General features: G+C 49.7%; 1 protein-coding gene across 2 annotated transcripts in view; it reads right to left on the bottom strand.

Annotated features, from left to right (window-relative positions):
* Syne3 (spectrin repeat containing nuclear envelope family member 3) overlaps positions 1-25,435 on the bottom strand; it is an 89,085-nt gene that overhangs the window by 45,835 nt on the left and 17,815 nt on the right. Inside the window, exons 2-3 of one of the 2 annotated variants that reach the window (XM_052185142.1) lie at positions 6,810-6,967; positions 202-374 (exon numbers count right to left, since the gene is read on the bottom strand). In XM_052185142.1, the coding sequence (XP_052041102.1) occupies positions 202-374; positions 6,810-6,953 (317 nt within the window). In that variant the 5' untranslated portion in view covers positions 6,954-6,967. Of the gene's footprint in view, positions 1-201; positions 375-6,809; positions 6,968-25,435 lie in introns of those variants that run through there. The other variant, XM_052185143.1, reaches the window with a different exon arrangement.

Raw genomic sequence — 25,435 nt, 5'->3', positions numbered from 1 at the left:
TGAGTTTCCAGTGTCCACCATCTGTCACCATTATGTCTGTTGTTAGAAAGAGGTACTGCCCTGAGTCCAAAGAGGGCCTGCTGTCCCCAGGACCCCTGAGTCTGCAGAAGAGTCACTCAGACAGGGATTCCCCAAGACAGTATGGCGATAGGCAAAGAGAATCACCAGCATCTGAGGATGAGGTCCCCTGATTGTCCCCACCTGTGGCAGTGAGTCATGTAGGTGACCGTCTCCTCCCACTGAGACTTGATGTCCCTCAGGCGGGCCAGGATCTCCGGTTTCTGGCCCTCCTGGCAACTTGCCAGGAGGGCCTCTGCTGCCCGCAGGACCAGTTCCACCTTCACGCAGCCCTCAGGCTCCAGACGGCAGATTTTCTGTGGGTACAACAGCCAGTTTGCCAGGGTCAGACACGGCACCACCAGGCATAGACAATGGGCCCGCACCAAGGGCTAGACATCGAAGCTACAGTCGCTGTAGCTCAGCCTAAGGCCCTACATGCCTGTGATGTGCTCCTGAGGAAGCTACTAAAGGCTTTGGGAAGAGAGAGAGAGAGAGAGCTCTGGAGGTTATTTCTGTCCTTGACCACTGAGCTGCACTCAGCTTCTAGCTCAGACAAAGCTTCCTCTCATGGTACAAGTCGGCCAGCCTCTCAGACTTTTACTCAGAAGAAAGCATGTGGAGGTAGCAAACATCACAGTGTGTGTGTGTGTGTGTGTGGTGTCAACGTGTATGTGGTCATGAAGTGACACCCTCAAGTCTGTCAGAGGTCATTGTGGTCTCCACCCAGCCTAGGTTCAAAAGCAGTCACATTGCTTTGCCCTTGTTCCAAGGTCCTGCTGCCATGGGTGACAGAAATTGTACAGTCCATTTCTAAGAGGTGACTCACTCAAGGACACCCCAGAGCTTTGCCCACATCCATTCTATCTGTCCCTAGCCTGTCTCTCCCAGCCTCTTCCCTTTTATCTTTAAACTTATTATTTGTGTGTGTGTGTGTGTGTGTTGTGTGTGGGTGGGTATGGGTACATGTGTGTCCCAGCACACATGTAAAGGTCAGAGGACAACTTTTGGGAGTCTGTTCTCTTCTACTGTGGAGCCCGGGAATCAAATCCACACCATCAGGCTATGACAGCTTCAGCTCTCCACTTGATATAACCTAGACTCCTCCAAGGAGGAGACTCCCAGAGCAGGTTGACCTGCAGCCATGCCTGTGAAGAAACTGTTCTGAGCGTCCATTGACGGGGGAGGATGCAGCCCACTGTGGGCGGCACCAATCCCTATGCAGTGCGCCTGAGCTGTGAGAGAGACAGAGAAAGAGAAGCAGAGAGCAAAGTGTTCTTCCATGATCATCCTTCAAGCTCCTCCTGCCTTGGGATCCTGCCTCAACTTCCTTTAATGGTAGATTGTGACCTCAAGTCCTAAGCCAATCAATCATCTCTTTCTACTCTGAGTAGCTGTTGGTTACGGTGTGTGTCATCCTAGCCATGGAAGGAACCTGGAACACGGCAGTAAGTCCCTTTACCCTCCTGATCCACATCGTCAGCCCTGTACCCATCACCCCTCAGGGCTGCACACTCACAGATGCTCTGCACCTTTTAGCTCATCTGGCCTTCAGCTTCTCCCAGGACAAGCAAGTGGCACCTTGCCTTGGTTATTGTCACTACTAATTGTTATTATCAGAGACATAAGCTTGGCCTCCTATCCGGTGACTGAACATATTCCAGGGCCATTTATGGACCAGAAGATCGCTCTAGGGTGACCTTCGTCATATGTCTTCTGTACACCAGACCTGTGACAGGAAGGGAGGTAATAGTTACAGCCAACAGCAGGGCTACAGTAAGCCCCCACGTTAGCGTGTTATCTGACCCGGCTGCACCAGCCACAGTAACTGTCCACTATTATTACATTTTTTTTTTTGCAGATGGTAGAATCTCTTTATTTTATCCTCTTTTATTACTGCCTACATACTTGGTTTGTCCACAGCTCCCCCTCAAGCTTAGTTTTCATCCCTGGGGCAGCCTGGTTACCTCTGTTCCTTCTTAGTGGATGGAGAAGGATGGGATCCTGACATTCAAGTGTGGCCCTCTTTGACAGTGTGTGACCCCAGGCAGATCACAGGGCTACTCTATGCAGTCCAGTAGCAACACAGTAATTCCTGCTGTGCCCAACTTACACCCTGTTTTTAACCATATTGACGAAGTATGCAAATGAACACCTTGTCAACTGTTGCAAAGTCAGACCCTCCCCCTACACAGTAAATAGTCCCCACCCCATCTTCTCGGCTCCATATGATAAAAGCCAGGTTGGCATGACATGGTCATCATGATGACAATTTTGGAGATGTCTCCTCATATGCTATAAAGAGTGAAACTTAAGAGTCCCCTCCCCTTACTCCTGTCTCTGGGACAAAATCAGGTGGAGTGTAGGGAGCATCCTTGCAAGAGAGAAGAGGCTCTATTTGTTCTGTGGGGTGGCAGGATGTGGCAAGCCACCCACTCAGTGGCTGCATCAGGGCCTCAGACGGGAACCTTGTGTCCCATTTGGTAATAATGAGCAGCAGGGAAGACAGCAATACCTCCAAGGTAGGCTGAAATGCAAGCGCCATTTGCAGAATGTTCTAGAACTGTGGCTCTCAACCTTCCTAATGCTGCAACCCCTTAATCTAGCTCCTCATGTTATGATGATCCCTAGCCATACAATTATTTTCATTGTTACAGTTGCTCATAACTGTAATTTTGCTACTATGATGAACAGTAATGTAAATATCTGTTTTTCAATGGTCTTAGGCGTCCCCTGTGAGAGAATCATTTGGCCAGGAAGACTAAGGCGACCAGGAAGTCTTCTAGGTCCTTGAGTCCCAGTGGACTCCACTAGCCTTTGCAAACCAAGAGACTCTTTAAAATGGAGAACAATTAAGATTCAACTTCCCAGGCCACACCCTTTAGGGACCCACCCTGACTTTGAGGTGGCAAGGTCAAAGTTCTCTTTCCCAAAGTCGACCTCCCTACCCAGAGATCTTGCCTTTGCTCATCCATCAGAGGAGAGGCATAGGCTGGATTTGGGGGATCGTGAAAGCACCTGAGACCTTCCGCTCTTCCCAAGCATGCAATCTTGATGCTTCCTTGAAAGGGCAAAGGAGCCCGTAAGTCCTGGAAGAACGATCACCTAGCAACCTCCCTTCCCCAAACTTGTAGGCTTGCCGCTGCCCCTCAGCACTAGGAAGAGCTGTTTGCTATGACCTGGGGAGAGGGGAGGCTGAGGCCAACAGAGAAAGGGGGGCCAGAGAGGAAGAGTTGGTCCCTTTTTTCTGCTACGCCCACCCTGCCGGGGCCTGAGGGCTCTGATCTGTTCACTCAGTACAGGGCCCCTCGTCAGCAAGCAGGGATCCCAGGGAAGTCTAGCAAGGAAAGGGTAAAAGCAGAAGCCTTAATCTGCTGGTTCTAAGCAGCTGGTGATAAGAATGGGGTGCCAACCAGATGATGAGACTTAGTCAAGGGCTTCCCCTCAACCCAACCAACACTAGCTGACCACCAGCTAGCTGGTCATGGCACCAGACAGTGTGGCCAATTCTGGGATTCACAGACGGGACAGAGGGAGAGCTACAGATTCAAGAATCACAGATCTTGTTACAAGTAAGCCACCTGGGAGCTCAAAGAACTGGGGAAAATCCAGGCGGGCTTCTTAAAGGAGGCAGCATTGATGCCCACAGGAATGGTGCCCACAACTGGAGGAGGAGTGAAAGTGGAGAAAGAAGACATAGCTAGGGATGCTCACTTGCAGCCTCTGGAAGCCGGACCCCAGCAATGCGAAGGTGACCTGATCAGGAAGGGGCCTCAAATCTGGTGAGAAGTCTGAGGATGAGGCTCAAGATCAGGACCAAGAAGGCTGGGACTGGACAGTGGACAGAGTGAGCTGGGATCTGGGAGCCTGTGACCACAGTATGGCCTGGTCCCGGTGTCCAAGCTACGGAACAGGCAGTCTTCTTCCCATTTCCAGGGCTGAGTGCATTCACAAACACACACACACACACATTCATATACATGTACACACATGCATACACACATACATACAGATTTACACATGCACATATATACACATACAGATACATACAGACAGACAGACCCTTACATGCACACGAGCACTCACACAGACACATACATACATACATACATACATACATACACACAGAGAGACATACACATACAAACATACAGACAGATATACATATGCACATATACACGCATTGTAGTGACTGTTCCTGGTTGTCGACTTGACTCTATCTGGAATGAACCACAATCCAGAATAGGAAGGCTCACCTGTGATCTTAATCTGGAGGCTGAGAGATACAAGTTTCTGACCTGCATCTTGGCTTGGAGATCCTGAGGCACAGTGGCTATGAATCCCAGATTAAGACGGGGAGATCTCTGAGTTCAAGGTCATCTGGGACAAAGCAAGTCCCAGATCCAGGCATGGTGGCACACACCTTTAATCTGAGCCACACCTTCTGCTGGAGACCTTCATAAGGACATTGGAAGAAGGAAGATTCACTCACTCTCTTCTCTGCTTGCCTTGTGGGACTGAGCAACTGCTAGATCCTTGGACTTCCATCCACAGTTGCTGCGGACCATTGTTGGGAGCTGGACTACAGACTGTAAGTCATCAACAAATTCTATAACTATATAGATACTACCCATACATTCTGTGACTCTAGAGAACCCTGACTAATACACACAGACCCTTACATACACACACATACACATACCTACAGAGACATACATGCACACAGACACATACATGCATGCACGGACACATACATACATACACATAGACAAAGACATATACATAGAGACATACACATACAATATACAGACAGATAACATATGCACATATACACAGATACACAGACACACATGCACATACACGGATACATATATACATATATATACATACACACATATACACAGATACACACACTCAGAGACACACACAGACACTCACATAAACACAGATACATACACTCACACATATAGATACATACATACACACAGACACACATATGTATACACACACAAACACATACATATACTCAGATACATACACACACATAGATACATATATATAGAGTACACACACACACAAGCATAAGGATATAAACATATGCACAAGCACATATAACATACATATATATTCACATACACTCACACATGCTCACAGACACACACACATCGCTTGTACACAGATACGTACACACAGAACACACATACACATACAAACATACAGATACATACACACTCACAGACACACAGGTGTACACACAGACATACACATCAGCCTGGCCAACTGCTCCTCCTGCGTCCCTCTTAAGCCTTCACTCACAACTCGCCAGCTGCAAGGTTTCAGGTGTCAGGCAGCTGAGGAAGAGCACAGGAGGACAGCGGTGCTGGTGCCGAGGAACCGGAACCATGGCAGCGATGGGGGGGGGGGCGCCCGGAAGTTAATTGGCTAGTAGCAGTCAGAAAGGACTGGCTTTTTTTCATTTCGCATGCTCACTCACGGCAAGCTGACAGGCATTTTTGGCCAAGGCTTAGTGACAGGAAATGGAGGAGGAGTGTGTCACTTGTGAGGGTGACCATGGGGCCAGAGAGGTCATGGATATGAAGGACTTCTAACGGCAGACAAAGCTTAGCTCCATAGCATGGAAACCATGGTGAGTTTGAGAGGAAAACAAAAGACTCTTTGGATGGTTGTACTGACTGGTTTTGTGTATCAACTTGACACAAGCTGGAGTTATCACAGAGAAACGAGCTTCAGGTGAGGAAGTGCCTCCATGAGATCCAGCTGTAAGGCATCTTCTCAACTAGTGATCAAGAGGGGAGGGCCCCTTGCAGGTAGTGCCATCCCTGGGCTGGTATTCTTGGGTTCCTCGGCTATAAGAAAGCAAGATGAGCAATCCAGGGGAAGCAAGCCAGTAAGGAACATCCCTCCAAGGCCTCTGCATCAGCTCCTGCTTCCTGACTTGCTTGAGTTCCAGTACTGACTTCCTTTGGTGATGAATGGCAATGTGGAAGTGTAAGCTGAATAAATCCTTTGCCTGTCTCTGCCTCCTGAGTGCTGGGATGAAAGGCATACACCACCACTACCCTGCTATTTTATTTTTAATTGTGTGTGTGTGTGTGTGTGTGTGTGTGTGTGTGTGTGTGACTGCAAGTGACTGCAGAGACTGAAAGACAAGATCCCCTGCACTTGAGTTACAGGTGGTTGTGAACTAGCGGACATGAATGCTGGGAACTTAATTCCAACCGACTGCAAGAGCCAGACACATCTCTCCCGCCTTGAGCACTGCTTTTTAACCCTCCTAATGAAGGAAGAAGTGGATGGACCAGTCCAGACCAGCAGAAGACTTAGATTCATTACCAAAGGAAGTCAGGACTGGAACTCAAGCAGGTCAGGAAGCAGGAGCTGATGCAGAGGCCATGGAGGGATGTTTCTTACTGGCTTGCTTCCCCTGGCTTGCTCAGCTTGCTTTCTTATAGAACCCAAGACTACCAGTGTGTCCTGTGCAGAGCCAAGCCTGAGCCAGCAGGGTTAGGGGATCCATCTAGATGTACAGATGCCCACCCTGGGCTGGAAGAATGCAGGCTCTGTCCCTTGTGTCCAAAGTATGAATGAGCAGCAGGTTCATCTTGTGGAACTTTCTAGAAAATCAGAACTTCAGCCCGAGCCCCAGACCACCTGATCAGAATATATTCTTAGGCGAAATGACGAGGTCATCCAACGAGCCACAGAGCCCGCAAACCCAGGCCCCTGCCTACCTCCGTCTCTCGCAGTCTCGCCTCCAGTGCCGCTCGGGGCCCCTTCGTGTTGTCATTGACCTGAAGCTGCTCCTGTATCACCTTCATCCAGGCCTGGGCATCCTCCACGCTCCTGTCAAAGTCCTCTTGGGGCTGCTGTGTCATCGCACCTGTGAAGGCTGGGAAGGGTCACATGAGGTCAGGGGTCAGGGGCTGCAGAGAGCCCAGGCAGCGGGCACAGCAAACCAACACCCACCCCATGCTCTCCAGAATACCAGTGCCCCACTGGGCAGGACTGCCAATCTTAAGTGTCCAGGGCTAGAAACGGGCAGGGAGAAAGCAGGTCTAGCCTCTGCTACGGGAACAGTAGGCTGGTAGAGACAAACCCTTAGCATGTAGCCTCTCTGTCCCTTTCTCCACCTTGGAGCAGGCTGTCTCCTATCTGTATTTTCAGACCTTCTCCAGGAGACTTTCAGAGCTCACAAAACTGAAGGCGCAACAGAAAAAGAGTTTGATTTGAATGAGCCTACGCCCTCAACTGAAGAAACCTTGCCTCTGGCATCAGCCAAACCCACAGAAACCAGAGCACTCCTGAAATTATCGTGGCCATGGGAGCTTGTGTCCCCACTCCACAGCAGCTTCGGTTCCCAGCAGTCCTTGGATGTGCCCCTCTGTGGTGGGGAGGTGGGGCTCCCCACAGACACAGGCAATCAGCTGACACAGCCCCTCTGACAAAGCCCACCTGTTCCCCAGAGACACCTGTCAGCTGCGCACGCCACCACCCACCCCAGTCCCCTTGGTTGGGCTGTGGCTCCTAACCTCGCCCTGTACTGTGAACAAAAGTCTCAGATTTCTCACTCAATGTTCTTAAAAGCCCACTAAGCTGCGGAAAAACTCTTCTGTATTCCGGCTCGACGTGTCAGTTGACAGTGACTAGAGCCTGCTTTGGATTAAGGTCATTTACATCCACATTCCTCATAAAGGGATTGGGTCTGACTTATCTGCCAGCCTCCCATGATGCCTTGCACAATAAGCCCGAGGATGCTGGCAGAAGCAGCCCAGAATGGGGGCACGCGCCATCAAACACCACCCCCATACCATTTTCTCACTGTTTTTATTGGAGTGCTGGGGATGGAACACGAGGTTGTGTCTGTTAAGGAAACTCAACCACCAAGTTACGACCCCACCATGCTGTTTAAAGTGGCAAAATGCTTAGGGCGTGAGAGTCCAAGGTAAAATATCTTAAATAACACATGCTTTCTCTCCTCTGTAAAAATGTATTTGATTGTATTTAATGTAATTACATGTACACACACATGTAATGACAAGAGAGGGGAGACTCTTTAGAATGTGGAAAGAAACCACTGAGGGGGTAGAGGGGTGGAGAGGTGGAGAGGGGAGGGGTGGCGAGATGGGGGGGTAGAGAGGGGGAGGGGTGAAGAGGGGGAGGGGGAGGGGTGGAGAGCTGGGGAGATGAGCGTGAGAAAGAACAGAGACGTAGGAATCTATGTATACCATGGATCCTGAAATCTATCACTCCATATGCTAACTAAAAAAATTAATAAGAAGTAAAATGACTAACAGAAAGCAACCTCTATGCCTGACCACAGGGACTTGGTCGCCTGTGCTGCGGCACATGGCCTGCTTGCGCATCAGGAGATGCCACAGCTGCCTGCAGAATACAAACTTAGCAAGAGCTTGTGAATGGAAACGCTGAGGATGTAATACCAAGAAGTGAGGCAAAATTATGTATTTAGCAGCTACAACCCTACATCTAATCCCAACACTCTGGAGACAATGGCAGGTGGGTCTCTGAGTTCAAGGCCAGCCTGGTCTACAAAGTCTGTTCCACGGCCAAGATAGCCAGGACAACACACAGAAAGCCTGTCTCAATAATAATAATAATAATAATAAAGGAAAGGAAAGGAAAGGAAAGGAAAGGAAAGGAAAGGAAAGGAAAGGAAAGGAAAGGAAAGGAAAGGAAAGACCAACCAGACCATCAACAGGAGGCTAGAGGCTCAGCCATTAAGAGCACCTGCTGCTTTTGCAGAGGACCTGGGCTCAGTTCCCAGCACCCACTTTGTGGCTCACAACCATATGTTCTTCCAGTTCCAGGGGTGTCTGAAGCCCTTTCCTGGCCTCCACAGGCACTGCAGATACACAGTGTACAGACAAACATAAAGCAGAAATAAATAAATCTTTTTTAAAAAAATCACTTCTAAAAAGAAAATAGCAAAAACCTCTCCTATAAAAAGACTCGGGACTCCACATTACCGAGCCCGTGTGACTAAGACTGGAGGAGGTGTGGAAGTGGCCCAGCCCTCGCAAGGCCTTGTCTGTACATATGACCAGAGGCTTCTCCCATGACAAGACCCACTGTGACCTCAGAAGCCACTTGGCTAAGAGCATCCATCCACAGGTAGTTAAGATCACCATTGAGGGTCTTTTTCCTCTCTTATTTTTGGTTTTTAAAATAGTTTCTCATTTTTAATTACATGTGTACATGATGTGTGTGTATGTGTGTGTGTGTGTGTGTGTGTGTGTGTGTGTGGTCTCAGAGTCCAGAGGAGTCAGATCCTACGGAATTGTAGTTATAGGTGCTTGTAGGCCTCCTAACGAGGGTACTGGGACTCAGGTCCTTTGAAAGAGCAGTGCTCATAACTGCTGAGCCGTCTTCTCTCTAGCACTGTCTTATTTTTAATCTCACATTTTGTGAGTTTTTTTTTTTTTCAGGAAAGAGTGACAACTAAATAAAATGAGCAAAACCCTTTCTGAGCATGACTAAATCTCTCCAAAAGCCTTGGCCAGGAATCTGGCTGGCCCCCAATCCCCATGGCACTAGGCGGAGGAATCTGTGGCAGACAAAGAGACTCAGACAAAGGCCATGCCAGCAGTGCAGGGCCAAAGGACAGAGGCATGGGTGGGTGGTGGAGGGCAGGCTGTGCACTAGGAGTGGCTGCAGAGCCAGAGCTCAGTCCCCAGTGCCTTGTTTTTCTTTTAGAGCTGTTTTGACATTTTTCTAGAAACCTAATACACACCCGCAGCCCCTCCCTGACTCTCAATGCTTTTGAAATGCGTCTCCTTCACGTGTGCTAGCCTCTGCTCCCGTCTTGTAGAGCTTCCGAGAAGTCTGCTTTTCTTTTTTGCAAAGCCAAGAATGCAGGGACAGAAAAATCATCCCTAGGGCCTTTGAAGACTGGAGCGCCCCCTGATGGCCAGAGCAGTGGGTCTATCTAGCAGAACCCTTTCAAAGGCAGGGCTTACAGGCAGAAGTACACCCGGTGGTATACATGGTGTACCTCGAGTGGCAAGCAGGGCTTAGCCCAGCATCCAATGGCACTCACACTAGCTGGGAGGCTGCAGGCAGAGTTCAGGGTATCTGAACTTCTTGGGCAAAGCTGCCACACCAAAGAATTTCATTAACATAGCACCCAGCCCACACTGCAGCCCCAACAGTAAATAAGAAGACACGCCCCGGCAGCCCTCGGGATGGACAGCTGCCCACAGGGCATGTGTGGCTGCAAGAAGGTAAGATCCTTCTCAAGTGCAAAAAGGTTAAGAAAACCAGCCATAATATGTCCCAGTTACCAAATACTGAAAATCAAATTTGAGACACACACACACACACACACACACACTACTTTATTAGCACCGTAAATCACACGATCTGAGCCATGGATCTTATAACTCCGGTAACTCAGAAATAATATTGAACGTAACCAACACTTGGAAACATGTGTGACAGCTGCACCATAAACTAAAAATACACGTGACAGAATGCCAAGGTCCTGCTAATAGCAGAGAAGTTTTGTGGCTGCCTGTGTACACACTAGAAAACCATCAGCTTGGGGTCAAGTGGAGGGGAGGGTGGAGTCATGTTCCCATGTAAGCTTGTGGTCCTCTGATTTCTACCCAGGGGTCCCCAACACTACACAGACCCCCATGTGACAGCCTGAAGTCTAGCTGATGGAGAAAGCAGGAGAGTAGAAGGAGCCGACAGCTGAAAAGTCAAACAAAAGGCTGGAGGGATCAACTGAGTGGTTAAGAGCACTTACTGCTCTCCTCGGGGACCCAGGTTCTCAGAGAGCACCGACTGGCAGCTAGCACCTTGGCAGTTCATGACTGTCTGGTTTTTTTGTTTTGTTTTGTTTTGTTTGTTTGGTTTTGGTTTTTGGTTTTTCGAGACAGGGTTTCTCTGTATAGTCCTGGCTGTCCTGGAACTCACTCTGTAGACCATGCTGGCCTCGAACTCAGAAATCCACCTGCCTCTGCCTCCCAAGTGCTGGGATTACAGGCGTGTGCCACCACCACCCGGCTCATGACTGTCTGTAACTAGTTCACTGGATCCAATGTCTTCGAGTCTCTGTGGGCACCAGACACAAACACAGTGCACACACATACATGCAGGCAGTCACTTATATGCTACCCTTGCCTGTCAATTTGATAGATTTGCTAATAACTAAAAGCCAAATGGCTGGGCACACCCATGAGAGCTCTTTCCTTAAATAAACTTTCTGAAGTTGGGAAGACCCACTTTTAGATCCATGTTTAATCTGTGTCATACCTTCTGTTGGCCACCTTCACAAAGGACCTGGAAGGAGGAAGCTCTCTGCCTGCTTGCCCTCACTCCCACTGGTAAGTCCATTTCTTCACTGGTGTTAGAACCTACTTGTTTGGGATTCCAGCATCTAGTGACAACAAGCTGAGACATCCAGCCTCATGGCCTGAACAACTACTAGATTTTGGACTTTCTGTGGGTAGCCAGCCATTGTTGGATACTTGGACCATAGCTTGTAAGCCACTCTAATAAATCACATATATATTATGTATTCACTATATATATTATATAAGTATATATAATATATACATACACACATATATATGTCTTCAACTCCCAAGTAGAAACAGTATTTTAAAAAGAACCTATGCTCACTGTAACCTTCATAAAAATGAAGACAGCAAGCAGAGGGACACTGAGCACAGAAGAGCACAGTGGGGGGATGCTGAGCACAGGGAGGGATGCTGAGCACAGGGAGGGATGCTGAGCACAGGGGAGGATGCTGAGCACAGGGAGGGATGCTGAGCACAGGGTGGGATGCTGAGCACAGGGAGGATGTTGAGCACAGGAGGGATGCTGAGCACAGGAGGGATGCTGAGCACAGGGAGGGATGCTGAGCACAGGGAGGGATGCTGAGCACAGGAGGGATGCTGAGCACAGGGAGGGATGCTGAGCACAGGAGGGATGCTGAGCACAGGGGAGGGATGCTGAGCACAGGGAGGGATGCTGAGCACAGGGAGGGATGCTGAGCACAGGAGGGATGCTGAGCACAGGGAGGGATGCTGAGCACAGGGAGGGATGCTGAGCACAGGGGAGGGATGCTGAGCACAGGGGAGGGATGCTGAGCACAGGGAGGGATGCTGAGCACAGGGAGGGATGCTGAGCACAGGAGGGATGCTGAGCACAGGGAGGGATGCTGAGCACAGGAGGGATGCTGAGCACAGGGGAGGGATGCTGAGCACAGGGAGGGATGCTGAGCACAGGAGGGATGCTGAGCACAGGGAGGGATGCTGAGCACAGGGAGGATGCTGAGCACAGGGAGGGATGCTGAGCACAGGGGAGGGATGCTGAGCACAGGGAGGGATGCTGAGCACAGGGATGGATGCTGAGCACAGGGAGGGATGCTGAGCACAGGGAGGGATGCTGAGCACAGGGAGGGATGCTGAGCACAGGGAGGGATGCTGAGCACAGGGAGGGATGGTGAGCACAGGGAGGGATGCTGAGCACAGGGAGTATGCTGAGCACAGGGAGTATGCTGAGCACAGGGTGGGATGCTGAGGGGGGGGATGCTGAACGCAGCACGAAGCACACCTTCCACACCTGCACTGACTTAACACACTGTGCCCATCAATGTGGGTACTATTCAGTGTCTGTCGATTTAAAAATCATAAAATTAAATAAAGTTTTAAAAGAATGCTTTCCGGGTTGGGAGAGGTGGCTCACAGGTTAAAGGCACATTACTGCTTTTGCAGAGGACCTGAGTTCAGTTCTCAGCACCCACATTGGGCGGTTCACAACCACTGTAACTCCAATTCCAGGAATCCTACACTTTCAGCCTCCGTGTACACTGCACACATGTGTACATACCCCCCAAACACACATAATAAAAACAAAATCTTATTTTTTAAATGCTGTCAAAGAATCTAGTAGATTCCAAAAATATCTTAAGTAAATTTATTACATGCACGCTCTAGCTTTCCAAATTAATAAACATCCTTTTCTTCTAGTTTTTGACTGCTCTTTGGATCCATATTTGTGATTTTGGTGTCCTTTGAAGAGTTTCCCGAGAGGTAATTCAAAGCCTCCACATGGGTGGAATGGAGCGAAGGATCCAAGATGCCACCACAGGACAAAAGGGACCCAGAGACAAAGAGATGGTGACACCATCAGACCTGGGGTGGAGGTGGCAGGCACTGGAGCCCAAAGGAGACACCGTAACTACAGGGGGCCTCACCCACAGGACAGGCTACTGGAACAAACTCCAGCCTTCTCCTGGCTTAGCCCAGGCAGAAGTCTGCCTGGAGTCTGGGCAGTGCGGCCCTCAGGGGTTGGCCCCCATCATTGTGCTGGGTAGTTTTATGTCAACTTGACACAGCTAGAGTTTTGACACAGAGTTTTGACAAGCCAGTTTCTAGCTGGCTTGACACAGCTAGAAAGGAGAAAAACTTAATTGGAAAAAAAAAAAACCTTTGTAAGATCCAGGGATAGAGCATTTTCTTAATTAGTGATTAATGGAGAAGGGCATAACCCATTGTGGGTGGTGCCATCTTTAAACTGGTGGTCCTGGGTTTATAAGAAAGCAGGCTGAGCGAGGCATGGAAATCGAGCCAACGCCCCTCCATGGCCTCTGCATCAGCTCCTGTCTCGAGGACCCTGCCCTGGTTGAGTTCCTGTCCTGGCTTCCTTTAATGGTGGTCTACCGTGTGTATAGGCCCTTTTCTCCCCACTTGCCTTTGGTCCCAGTGTCTCGTCACAGAAATAGAAACCCTACCTAAGACAATGAGACAATGGCACAGATGGGTGCGGGGAGGTAGAAGGGAGGGGGTTGGGCCAGGGCAATGCACACTGCCCATTCGAAGGCTCCCTGCACCCTGAGTCTTTTGCTCCCAGAGCAAAAGGCAGAGCTCGTCTTGCAGGAAGGGCAGGGTTCTTGGCATCGGAAAAAAAATGCCTAACCTGGCCTCCTGCCAGCTTGGCTCCAAGTCCCTTCTCTCCAGGGGCCAGTTAGACTTCCCTCCTCACCTTCCTTCTTCCAAGCTGATGTGGCAGGTGAGTCCCTGCTGGCTCTGTAGTGCCATTGGTGACGCACCATACCCCTAGGCTCATCCCCTCTGGGCTGGGTAGTTGTTTTTTGTTTGTTTGTTTGTTTGGTTGGTTGGTTGGTTGGTTGGTTTGGGGGTTTTGTTTTGTTTTGTTGACAACTGGGAAGAGGGAACCTCGTTTGAGAAAAATGACTCCACCAGACTGACCTGTAGACAAGTCTGCAATGCATTTTCTTGATTCATGATTGATGTAGGAGAGAGAGTCCACCCTGGTCAGGTGGTCTTGGATGGGATAAGACAGCAGGCTGAGCAAGCCATGAGGAGCAAGGCAGTGAGCAGCACTCCCCCATGGCCTCTGCTTTAGTTCCTGCCTCTAGCTCCTGTCCTGACTTCTTTCCTTCATGATGGATTATATCCTGTGAGTCAAACAAACCCTTTCCTCTCCAAATTGCCTTTGGTCGTAGCATTTATCACAGCAATCAAAAGCAAACTAAGACAGACAGACACACATACACACGCACATACACACACATCATATACATGCACACATACACATACACGCGCACACACACACACACACACACACCTACCTAATGTTGCTTTCTAAAGTTCACTGGGCATGGCCTGCAGTATTGTTTGCCCTCCACAGATGCAGGGCTCAAAATTGAATCATATCATGTTGAGGACACGCCTAAAACATGGCCAGACCCCTCAAATAAAGCAAAGTCAGGCTTTCAAAGTAAATCACACATCCCGCATTATCAGGCTTATGCTGCAGTGAGGGAAACATAGTCAGAGAGGCAAAGAACCGGCCCAGAAGTGGTGATTCCAGCTTCACGGTGGTTCCAGTCGCAGCCAGACAGTACTTCCGGGACCTCAGTGCCCGACCTGAGGGTCATTACCCCTTTGGAACCACTGGAAAGCACAGATATTTACATTACAGTTCATAACAGTAGCAAAATTACTGTTACAAAGGAGCAATGAAAGTAATTTCAAGGTTGGGGCCACCACAGTATGAGGAACTGTATTAAAGGGTCACAGTATCAGGAAGGCTGAGAGGAAAGGTTTATAGTTATTCAATTATTACAGATTATCACAGAGATCCACACAGGCACAGACTATTCTCCTTACTGTGGACATAAGAGAACTCAGGTTCATGGATACGAAGAACCCTGCAAGCAGCACAAACAGGTCTTGAACCCAGGACAGCCCGGATCTAAGCCTTTTGTTTTTAGCCCCTAGTGCTACACAGCTTGCCTGCCTCTGCCTGTGCTGGGGCCCAGTTGAGAGCAGCCCAGTGATGTGTGGAGCTGGGCCAGCCAGCCCTCTGTGAGCTATCTTCAGAGACCTGGGTCTCAGCCCAAGAACCTAGAGTTTGGAACATGCTCCGTGGGGAGAGCCAAGCGCCCTCACATTTGCTGCTGCACAGATGCTCTCACCCTTTGTGTTCTCCCATCTGTCTATTGGCGCTTCATTCAGGAACCCTGAAGGTGTGGGGAGATCATGACAAGGAGAGCTAAGGTCCTACAGTGGTTTTCTGAGCCGTGGCTTTCTGAGCCATTACATCCCAGTGTTCCTGCCCAGTCACCCTAGCTGGCCCACCACAAACTGATCCTGAGTCCTAAGGGGCTTGCTCCCTGAGCTGTGACTCACCAGCCTCGGCAGTGACTCAGTCCTTCCTGCCACACATGGTTCCCACCCTTCGATTCTCCTACCCTCTGGCCCCGAATACACAGATAGAATTTAATTCTCTGAACAGCAGCTGGTTTTAATCCTGAAGCTTCTCCGAGCGAGCGTACTGTGGGAAGGTTCCCTTCCTCCGCCCCAAGGGGACAGAGAGATCATTTCCCAGAGTGCCAAGGGGATGGTTCTTGGGCCTCTCTTTCATCATGTTTCATCAGGTTTCCAGAAGGTGGTTCTAGGAATGGAGTGTAAAAAGGAGCCAAGGCCTCCCGGAGAGCAGGAACGGCTATAGAACCAGGCACCTCCATGCTGCCCCGGTAACCTTACATCCAGGGCAGCAGAATTGAAAGTATGGAACATTCTATCACATCTTGATGGTAACAAACCAGTAGCAAACAGGCTCAGGGACTGCGTGAAATGCACACAAGCCTTGGGCAAGGTCAGGTTCCGTCGGCGCCTCCGTCAACGAGCAGTGAGGTCGGTCAGCCCTCCGTGTCCGCGGCTTCCAGATCCATTGATGCAGCCACCAATGAATGATAAGGTCTCACTCTGTAACCTTGGTTGGCCTAGAACTCACTATGTACACTAGACTGTCCTTGAACACATAGATATCCTCCTGCCTCTGCCTCGTGCCAGCCGGAATGAAACATGTAGGCCACCATCCATGGTCTCAGATCTTTGTTGTTGCTACTGTTTGAAGTTGCACTTGAGCTGGGCAGGGTAGTGCACCCCTGCAATCCCAACTCTCTAGAGGTGAAGGCGGGAGGCTCAGGGCTCAGGGGTTCAATGTCATCCTTAGCTACAAAGCAAGTTTGAGGCTAGCCTAGGCTACATGAGGCCCTGTCCCAGCACCTCTCCATTACCACCACCACCACCACCACCACTGCCAATGAAAAACACGCCTGCATTTCTCAGCCAGCACATGCCTGCAATCCTGGCTAACAGGGGGTTAAGGCAGGAGGATTGCTACAAGTTTTAGGCTATCCTGGGCTATGCAGTGGCTTTCAGGTCAGCCTGCATTGCATAACAAGACCCTGTCTTGGGGTGTGTGTGTGTGTGTGTGTGTGTGTCCTTAACATTACAGGCATTTTCTAGTCATTTCCTGAGAAATACAACATATCAACCATAGAGAGCGCATTGGTTGATTTTGTGTTGGGCGTACGCAGGAATATATACCCACAGGGACTATGGAAATACTATGCCATTAGCGAGGCCCAACACATTTTATATAAGGGACTCAAGCATGGATGAATTCTGAATCCACTTGGTTGGGGAACAGGGTCCTAGAACCATCCTCCGGGGATACTGAGATATGACTGTCGATGGTTCGATGAGAAGCCCTGCTCTGCAAGAGAGTTATAAGGCTCACTTCAGTTAAAGCCCCTGAGAATGTAGACCAGCAACTGCTTTCCATAAAGCGCTCTGAGCACCTTGAGACCAGCCTTCCATCACAGATAAACAGTCCCTAGCCATGAAAACTGGCTACTGCTGGGGCCACCTCTGCCCTGGATCGCCGTCCCAAGCTCTCTATCCATAAGCCAAGGTTGGAGGATGCCAAGATCCCTCTTGGGAAATACTGCATTGGCAACTCAAAGGCAGGGGTCACTCTGGGCACCCTTAGTGCAGGATGGGGCTCTGAGGCTTTGATAGCTCTGTGGATTTGGGTGCAATTAGCACAGGAGGAAGACTGCCAATCACAGGGGTCCTTAGGGGTCCCTACACACAGGGCCAGCTGCTGACAGAGAGAGGGCAGAGGCTGACTATCTGCTGCAGGCAGCTCATGCTGAGGTGGCTGTTGGGACCATTGGGGGCCTGGCTAAGATGTGGAATGCCCCATCTGAGGCTGATGCCAGCCTCTCAACACAGCTGTGCTTTATGAGGACGTGTTGAGTATCTGTATTTCACACCTAAGGTGGTGACGCAGCACGCCACACACACACACACACCTCTGAAGACCAACTAGGCTAGTGCCCCTACCCTCACACCCCTCAGAAGTCTCTGTAAGTCCTGCCAGCACTTACCCATCAGTTTCTAAACACAGGAGCCAGAACGACGACTCAGCAGTTAAGAGCTCTGCCTGCTCTTTCAGACTGACTTGAGTTAGATTCCCAGCACCCACATGGAGAAGCTTGAGCTTCTGTAAGCCCAGATGCCCTCTTCTGGCCTCTGTAGGTACTGCATGCACAGATATGCTTGCAGGCAAAACATATCCGTATACATAAAAAAAAGTTGTAGAAAACAGACTGAATGGAGCTGAGAGAGAGAGAGAGAGAGAGAGAGAGAGAGAGAGAGAGAGAGAATATGAAGATACACAAGTGTGTGAGAGAGTGTGCAATGTACGAGCATATGGTCATGTGTGCACATAAATGAGTTCAGAGCTCAGAGGTCAGGCTGAGTGGTCTTCAAGAGTCATTCATCTACCTTGGTTTTTGAAAACAGGGTCTTTCCCTGGCCTGGAACTTGGTTCAATTTTTTCCCTTTGTCTATGTGTGTGTGTGGGGGGGGGGGAGGTGGATATGAGAAGAGAGAGTATGTGTATATATGTCGATGTGTCTGATGTGCTGGAGGCCACAAGACAGCCTTGGTACTGATCCTCTTGGGCCACTCACCTTGTTTGGAGACAGTGACCAAGGACATCAGACTAGCTAGCTAGTGAGACCTGGAATCTGCCTGTCTCCTCCTGGCCACTTCTGGGTTTACAAGCCTTTGTGTGGCTCCCATGAGCCATCGCTTTAGCCGTAGATGTCTGCCTCTAACTACTAATGAGCGTTTCAGGATAACCAGGGCTCTAGGAGGGCAGGGCTCGGTCCAGCTGTGTGGCATATGTGTGGGGTGAGGGGGTAAGGGCAGAAACAGAACTCAAGCGCAGTCCACCGTGGCTCCCTGCACTCTGCCCTACACTGCCTCAGCCAGTTCTCCAGAACACAGAGCCGACTTCCTCTTTTAGGGGAAGACAGAGCACACATGGCCAGGCTCTAAATTCTAATGATTGTCACTACAGGAAGCTTCTAGTGGATTCTGTAGAGTAATTACTACTCCAGAGTACTGTTCTCCAGCTCCCCAGAGGCACTGAAGGTCACCTGAGGTGCTGGCTACTCTCCCAGATGGCAGGGCTCCTTGATGTCACCTCCCTGTGGCAAACATGTCTCCCGGACCTAGACCTCGCAGAACTCTTAAACTCCAGCTTTTTTGTTGCCTCTGCCCGCAACACACTGTCTCTCTCATCCCTGTGGGGCTCAGTGATTACTCTGAGGAAAAGGTACTAACTGAGTCCCATTTGCAAAGCAAGGTCAGGGGAGGAGACAAGGCCAGAAACCTTTACTTAGGGTACCACCAGGGCCATTCTTGCAATGTGGGGAGAAGGGAATCCTGGGAAGGCAGATCTGCCCTGTCTATACACCTCAGTAGGGAACGTAATGCTCAGGTGTCCAAGTACTTGCAGAGTGACTATTCAAGGGCCAGCCTGGCTTGAAGGATGGTTCACCAGTCCCATCCCCCACCAACCACCCCCAGGTCTAGAAAGCCTCCCTGTGAAGGCCCGACTCAGCAAGGAAGAGTCATCCAGAAAGTCATATCCTGTCCTGTCCCCCAACAGGCACCTGTCAGCCCCAGCATCCCTGTGTTCAGCACTCACTGGTATTATCTGGTCCTTGAAAATGAGGCACACGCCAAGCTAGTGCTGGCCCAACCCCCAGATGCTCTGTCTCCTCAGGCAGGAGTTTTGCCCACATAATGAAAAGTCCCAGAACCCACTAGACCTGCCTGGCCAGCTAGCTACTTCCTGGGCCTCTCCCTTGAAATCTATGCCTCCTCAAAGAGCTGTCGGCCACAGTGACCAGGGGGTCACAGTGACCAGGGATTCCTCTCCGTAGGCCTCCCATTGAGACTCTTCAGACAGAACAGCTCACTCGTTCTCTCCCACATCACTCCTTCTTATCTTACAAGTCAGGCTCTTGCTCTGTTGTCCGGGTTTCAAACTCCTGGGCTCAACCGATCCATCTGACTCAGGCTCGTGAGAGCTGGCTCTATAGGCAAGTGTCACCGTGCCAGCCTCATCTTACTGATTTTTATACTTGTGTTCCAGTATTCCCTTCCTGGGCTTCTGAGCTCAGAGACTCCAGCTCGCACTGCCCGAGGCTCGCCGCCCTTCCCACTCCTCAGCGTACTAGTTCCACGCACTGGCTGAAGGCCATGCGAGGAGAAGCTGGGTGACAGAGAGACATGGAGCCAACAAGAACCTAATAAAGATCCAGGACGCTGTCTGTCAACTCCTTGAATAAGTGGCTCTCAGAGGATAAAACCAGGCGTGCTGAATCAACAGGCAAGAGATCGTAAAACCAGAAAAATGGTTCTGAGATACAGCCATTATACACGAGGCAGGCTGAGCTCCAGAAGGCACCTCTACAAGCTCTGTCTCACCCTCCTGCAGGCCCCCGCAGCCCCTTCCATAGGACCCAGACTGCCTCGTAGTCTTTGAGGCTGCCACAAACAGCATCAACACTGAAGATCAAAAACCTGCTACTCAGGCCTCTGGGCTCTGAGCTGGTGCACCCCGTGTGCCTGTGAGATTCTAAGTACACACAAGGCCTTGCCTGGACAGCTGAGTCCAACACCTGAAAGGCAAGTACTCCTAAACAGGCGTGAATGGAGAGCTGAGGAATCTGGCCATTACACAGAAATCGTTCCCGTTGGCGCTTAGTAGGTCCTCAAAATGTGCTCTCTGCTTATTTCATTCCGTGATATACACTCTTTAAAAAAAAAAAAAGATTTATTTATTATATATAAGTACACTGTAGCTGTCTTCAGACACCCCAGAAGAGGGCATCAGATCTCATTAAGGATGGTTGTTGAGTCACCATGTGGTTGCTGGGAGTTGAACTCAGGACCTCTGGAAGAGCAGTCAGTGCTCTTAATCTCTGAGCCTCGTGATATACACTTTCAAGCAGCCAGAGGCCTTCAAACAATGCTCTGTTCACCCCCATGTAAGAGCTTTGTGTCTGCTACAGGAGGGGGAGAAGGGTCCCAGTTGCAGGCCCCTCCCCTAATGAGCTCTTTACTGCTGTGACAGGACCAGTGGTTCCCAGCTGGCTTCTAGGCCCTCCCAGACCTGTGAGCTTTTTACGTGGGAAGGTTGCTGCTAGGGGGAAGGGGCACTTTGGTTCCCTCAGGACATATCTCTAACAGACTCACCGGAAAAACCGGAAATGCTTACACCCCCAAGGATGAAGCACTATCATTAACATCTTCTGTCTGGCCTTCTGAAGGCTAATTGTTCCATGTGACCTTCTAAAGGCTAATTGTGGCCTCGATACCAAGTTACAACTATGTTACAAAGTGTCTTAGCTCTGGGCTGGAAAACCAGCTGCAGAGTGGCCTTAAAATGCTGTGTTAAATGCTACATTGTTTCATGCCACAACTCCAGCCATTGTCTACAGCGGCTCATACTGCCAAGGGGGTGAATCCTCAAGAGGAGGACACTATAATTAGTGCTCTGTTATGAATAAGGAAATGAGACACAGAAATATTAAATAATCTGCTCACATGCTAGAATGGAGGCCGGAGCAATTTGGCTCTAGAAGTTTCTGACAGCCACTTGCCCAGTATCCAGTAAGCAACACAGTACCTGCAGGAGAGAGAACTGTTTCCCAGAGGTCTACTTCATGGTGGCCCTGGTGTCATGGGCCCACCATCTAGCTTTGGTTCAAGGTTTGCTGAGTGAACCACTTGGTAGAACCTCATGCTGCCATCCTCTCTCTGAACCTGCAGCCCTGGGTGGGCAGTGCCAGCCAGCATGCCCCCACAGCTCACCCCCACAGCTTCTCAACCCATGTGTGTCTCCTGCTCAGTGCACAAAGTTCCCATACAGTGATACTGAGGCGTGGGCCTGCTGCTGTTTCCTCAAAACAGGAACACTCACAGACATTCTCAGACAAGCAAGCCTGGATCTCACAGGGCCAGCCTGGGACCACCCCAGATCTGACTGTGCTTCTAGGTCTCTGGCTGCAAGGTAGGTAGGTCTTCATGGCACAATAGGGCCCTCTTAAAGGGCCAAGAAGAGGAAGGTTCTAGGCAAATCCCTCAGTCTCTGCATGTCACATGAAGGCCGGTCTTAGAAGTCCTCTCTAGCTAGGTTGTTTTTCAGATAGTTTAGCCAAAAGAATCACCTGGAATCTTACTGAAATGACATCTACGGAGCCAAGGCTGGGTTCAGACTGGAGATGATCCAGCTTAGTCTCCCGAGGGCTGGGAGTATAGGTATTAACATATACACATCTAGCTTGCCAGGGCCAGAGTACAGAGGTAAAGATATGGCCAGGGCTCAACTTGGCATAAGAGAAACCTGGGCCTCTCTGGTGTGTGTGTGTATGTGTGTGAATGTGTGTACTTTTTCACAAGGATCTGAAGATAAAGGAATTTTTAATAAAGGGTGATTACCCTCATATAGACACATTCTTAGTTTCCACCAAAGGTGCCAAGAACATTCACTGGAGAAGGGATGGGTGTTTTCTTTTTTCTTTCTTTCTTTTTCTTTTTTTCTTTTTTTTTTTTTTTGGATTTGGTTTTTTCGAGACAGAGTTTCTCTGTATAGCCCTGGCTATCCTGGAACTCACTCTGTAGACCAGGCTGGCCTCGAACTCAGAAATCCACCTGCCTCTGCCTCCCAGAGTGCTGGGATTACAGGCGTGCGCCACCACCGCCCAGCTTGGGAATGGATGTTTTCAACAAAACATGTTGGATGTCGCAAACAATGGCATGACCCTGGAGCCCTTCTTCACACCACATACAAAACTAACGCAAAGAGAGCAGAGGCTTAAATGTAAGAGCTAAAGCCAAAACCTAGCAAAGAAAATACAGTCAGAGCACTTGAGTGGTCAGAGCCTGAAGAATCAGACATTCTAGGTCGTCCTCTGCTACGTATCAAGCCAGCCTGGGCCTGTGAGCGTGAGGCCAGCCTTATCTACATAGCAAGTTTCAAGGCAGCCAGGTCTACACAGGGAGACCCTGTCTCAAAAACAAAAACCAAAAACCAAACACAAACAGAAAGATGGCTCAGCAGATAAAGGCATTTGCCATCAAAACAACTGCCCCTTGAGTATGATTCTCCAGAACCCACATATTGAAAAAACAGAACCAGTTCTCATAGTTGTCTTCTGACCTCCACATGTATGCTGTGGTGTGCACATGTGCAAGCACACACATGTACAAGCATACACATACCCTAGATAGATAGATAATGGATAGATAGATGATAGATAGATAGATAGATAGATAGATAGATAGATAGATAGATAGATAGAATCCTGGCTGGTTTCGTTTTGTCGACTTGACACAGGCTGGAGTTATCACAGAGAAAGGAACCTCAGCTGAGGAAATGCCTCCATGAGTTCCAGCTGCAAGGCATTTTTCTCAGGCAGTGATCAGTGGGGGAGGGCCCAGTCCATGGTTGGTGGTGCCATCCCTGAGCTGGGAGTTGTGGGTTCTCTAAGAAGGCAGGCTGTGCAAGCCAGAGGAACAAGCCAGTAAGTAACATCCCTTCATCTCTCTGCATCAGCTCCTGCCTCCAGGTTCCTGTCCTACTTGAGTGGCTCTCCTGACATTTTTCAGTGATGAACAGCACGGCGGAAGTATAAGCTGGATAAACCCTTTAAACCCTTGTGGTCATGGTGTTTGGTCACAGCAAGAGAAACCCTAAGACAGACAGACAAGCAGACAGACACAGACAGATGTACAAAAGAAAAATGTAGGGCCACTTTTCTCCACAACCAGTGCCACTGAAACCTAACTTATCTCTCCAACTTTACATCATCAGTGACCTACAACGGCACTGTTAAAAGTCATCTCTATAAGTCAGAGGATCATCCTATAGTTTGAATAAAATGTTACCAAGTTCCTGTTACAGAAGCAAAATCTCCCACACAGGGCCAGCTTAGCTGTAACCCATGTGTAACTGTGCTGATGTGACCGGCTGATGACCAGGGCTGAGAAACTCTTCACCCTTAGCTCAGAGAGGCCAGCCCTCTCCTTCACAGATCAGATGGCCACTGAGATCCTGACTCGGAAGCCAGCCCCGTGTGTCTGTTGCCAGCAAGGACACCAAGCAGCAAACCGGTAACCTGAATGAGGAAGTGAGTCACAGGTGGTAGAGGGGGGCTTCCTTTTGGTGTCAGGACAGGACTTCCCCTCACACCCAGAAGGATGCAGAGATAGACAAGGTGGATCTTAGCCCCTTCAGGCTGCCCTCTCTAAATGATGTGTGGAGAAGTGTGCAGCGTGCATGGCTTGGACTGGGACCTGGTGAGCCTTCCTTGTGGATTCTCAAAATACCTGGCTACAGGGACATTGGCCTGGCCTAGGATGGTCAGCTAAGTAACACTCAGCTCCGCCCTCCTCATGCCACGTGTGAGGGCCCAAGAAGGCACGGTATCCCATCATCTGGGTGTGGCGCCTCTCATCTTCCCACGGATGCCGTGGTTAGCATCTCTTTTCGCCTGAGCTTGGGAGACGCCAAATTGATCTGATGACAGATCACACGTCAACACCCACTCAAGGCTGGTGGGCAAGAGATCACAGAGGTGAGTGAGCAGGTTCCTGCCACCCCAACAGCAGAGCCACGCTCTCAGCTCACCCTGACCCAACCATTCACACCCTGACCCAACCATTCACACCCTGACCCAACCACTCAACCTCGTCCCTCCACTGGAAACTGTCATCTGTACTGAGTATTCCCTATACCTGCCCCATGTTCCTAGTCCAAGACACAACCTTCAGGGACCCCCCCGCCCCCAGAGTATAAGTATCCTTTAGAAGTGCTCATTAGGGCCAGGCAGTGGTGGCACACGCCTTTAATCCCAGCACTCTGGGAGGCAGAAGCAGGCGGATTTCTGAGCTCGAGGCCTACCTGATCTATAGAGTGAGTTCCAGGACAGCCAGGGATATACAGAGAAACCCTGTCTTAGAAAAAAAAAAATCCAAAAAACCAAACCAAAAAAAGAAGAAGAAGAAGAAGTACTCACTAGGGCTGGAGAGATGGCTCAGTGGTTAAGAACACTGTCTGCTCTTCCTAGAGGTCCTGAGTTCGATTCCCAGCAACCACGTGGTGGCTTACAACCATCTGTAATGAGATCTGGTACCCTCTTCTGGCCTACACATAGGCAGAACATAATAAATAAATAGTGCTCACTGATGTCACTTTCCAAAATGGATCATTGTTGGGCACCTGAAGGGCCACCTGGTACATGTATAATATACAGCTGTCACTATACATAAAGACATTTTGGCATGTCTTTTTATCGGAAATTCTCATGAACCTCGCTAAGGCTTTTGACCCATGGAAAACTAACAAGCTTGCCCCAGGACTCCTTGCTTTTAGCCACTGCTGTAAATGACCCAGAATGTTCTATAGAGAAGATATCTTGAGCTCTCCTAGGCTTTCCTGGACAGTCATGCTCACTGTGTTCTGATTTCTCAGTCTAACTGGGTGTGTGGATTTATCATTTGCTTAACTACTGGTAAGCTCCAGGCCCCTCAGGTTGGGAAGCAGACAGAGCCCTTTGGAGCTAAGCCACTGTAGACCCCTGGATGCTGCTGGGTTTGGCCTTCTGTATAGAATGGGGCCATTTTCAGTGCCATTTTAATGAACAAAA

This window comes from Apodemus sylvaticus, chromosome 6 (assembly GCF_947179515.1).
Source record: "Apodemus sylvaticus chromosome 6, mApoSyl1.1, whole genome shotgun sequence".
NCBI lineage: Eukaryota > Metazoa > Chordata > Mammalia > Rodentia > Muridae > Apodemus > Apodemus sylvaticus.
This window is presented reverse-complemented; position numbering and strand designations above follow the sequence as displayed.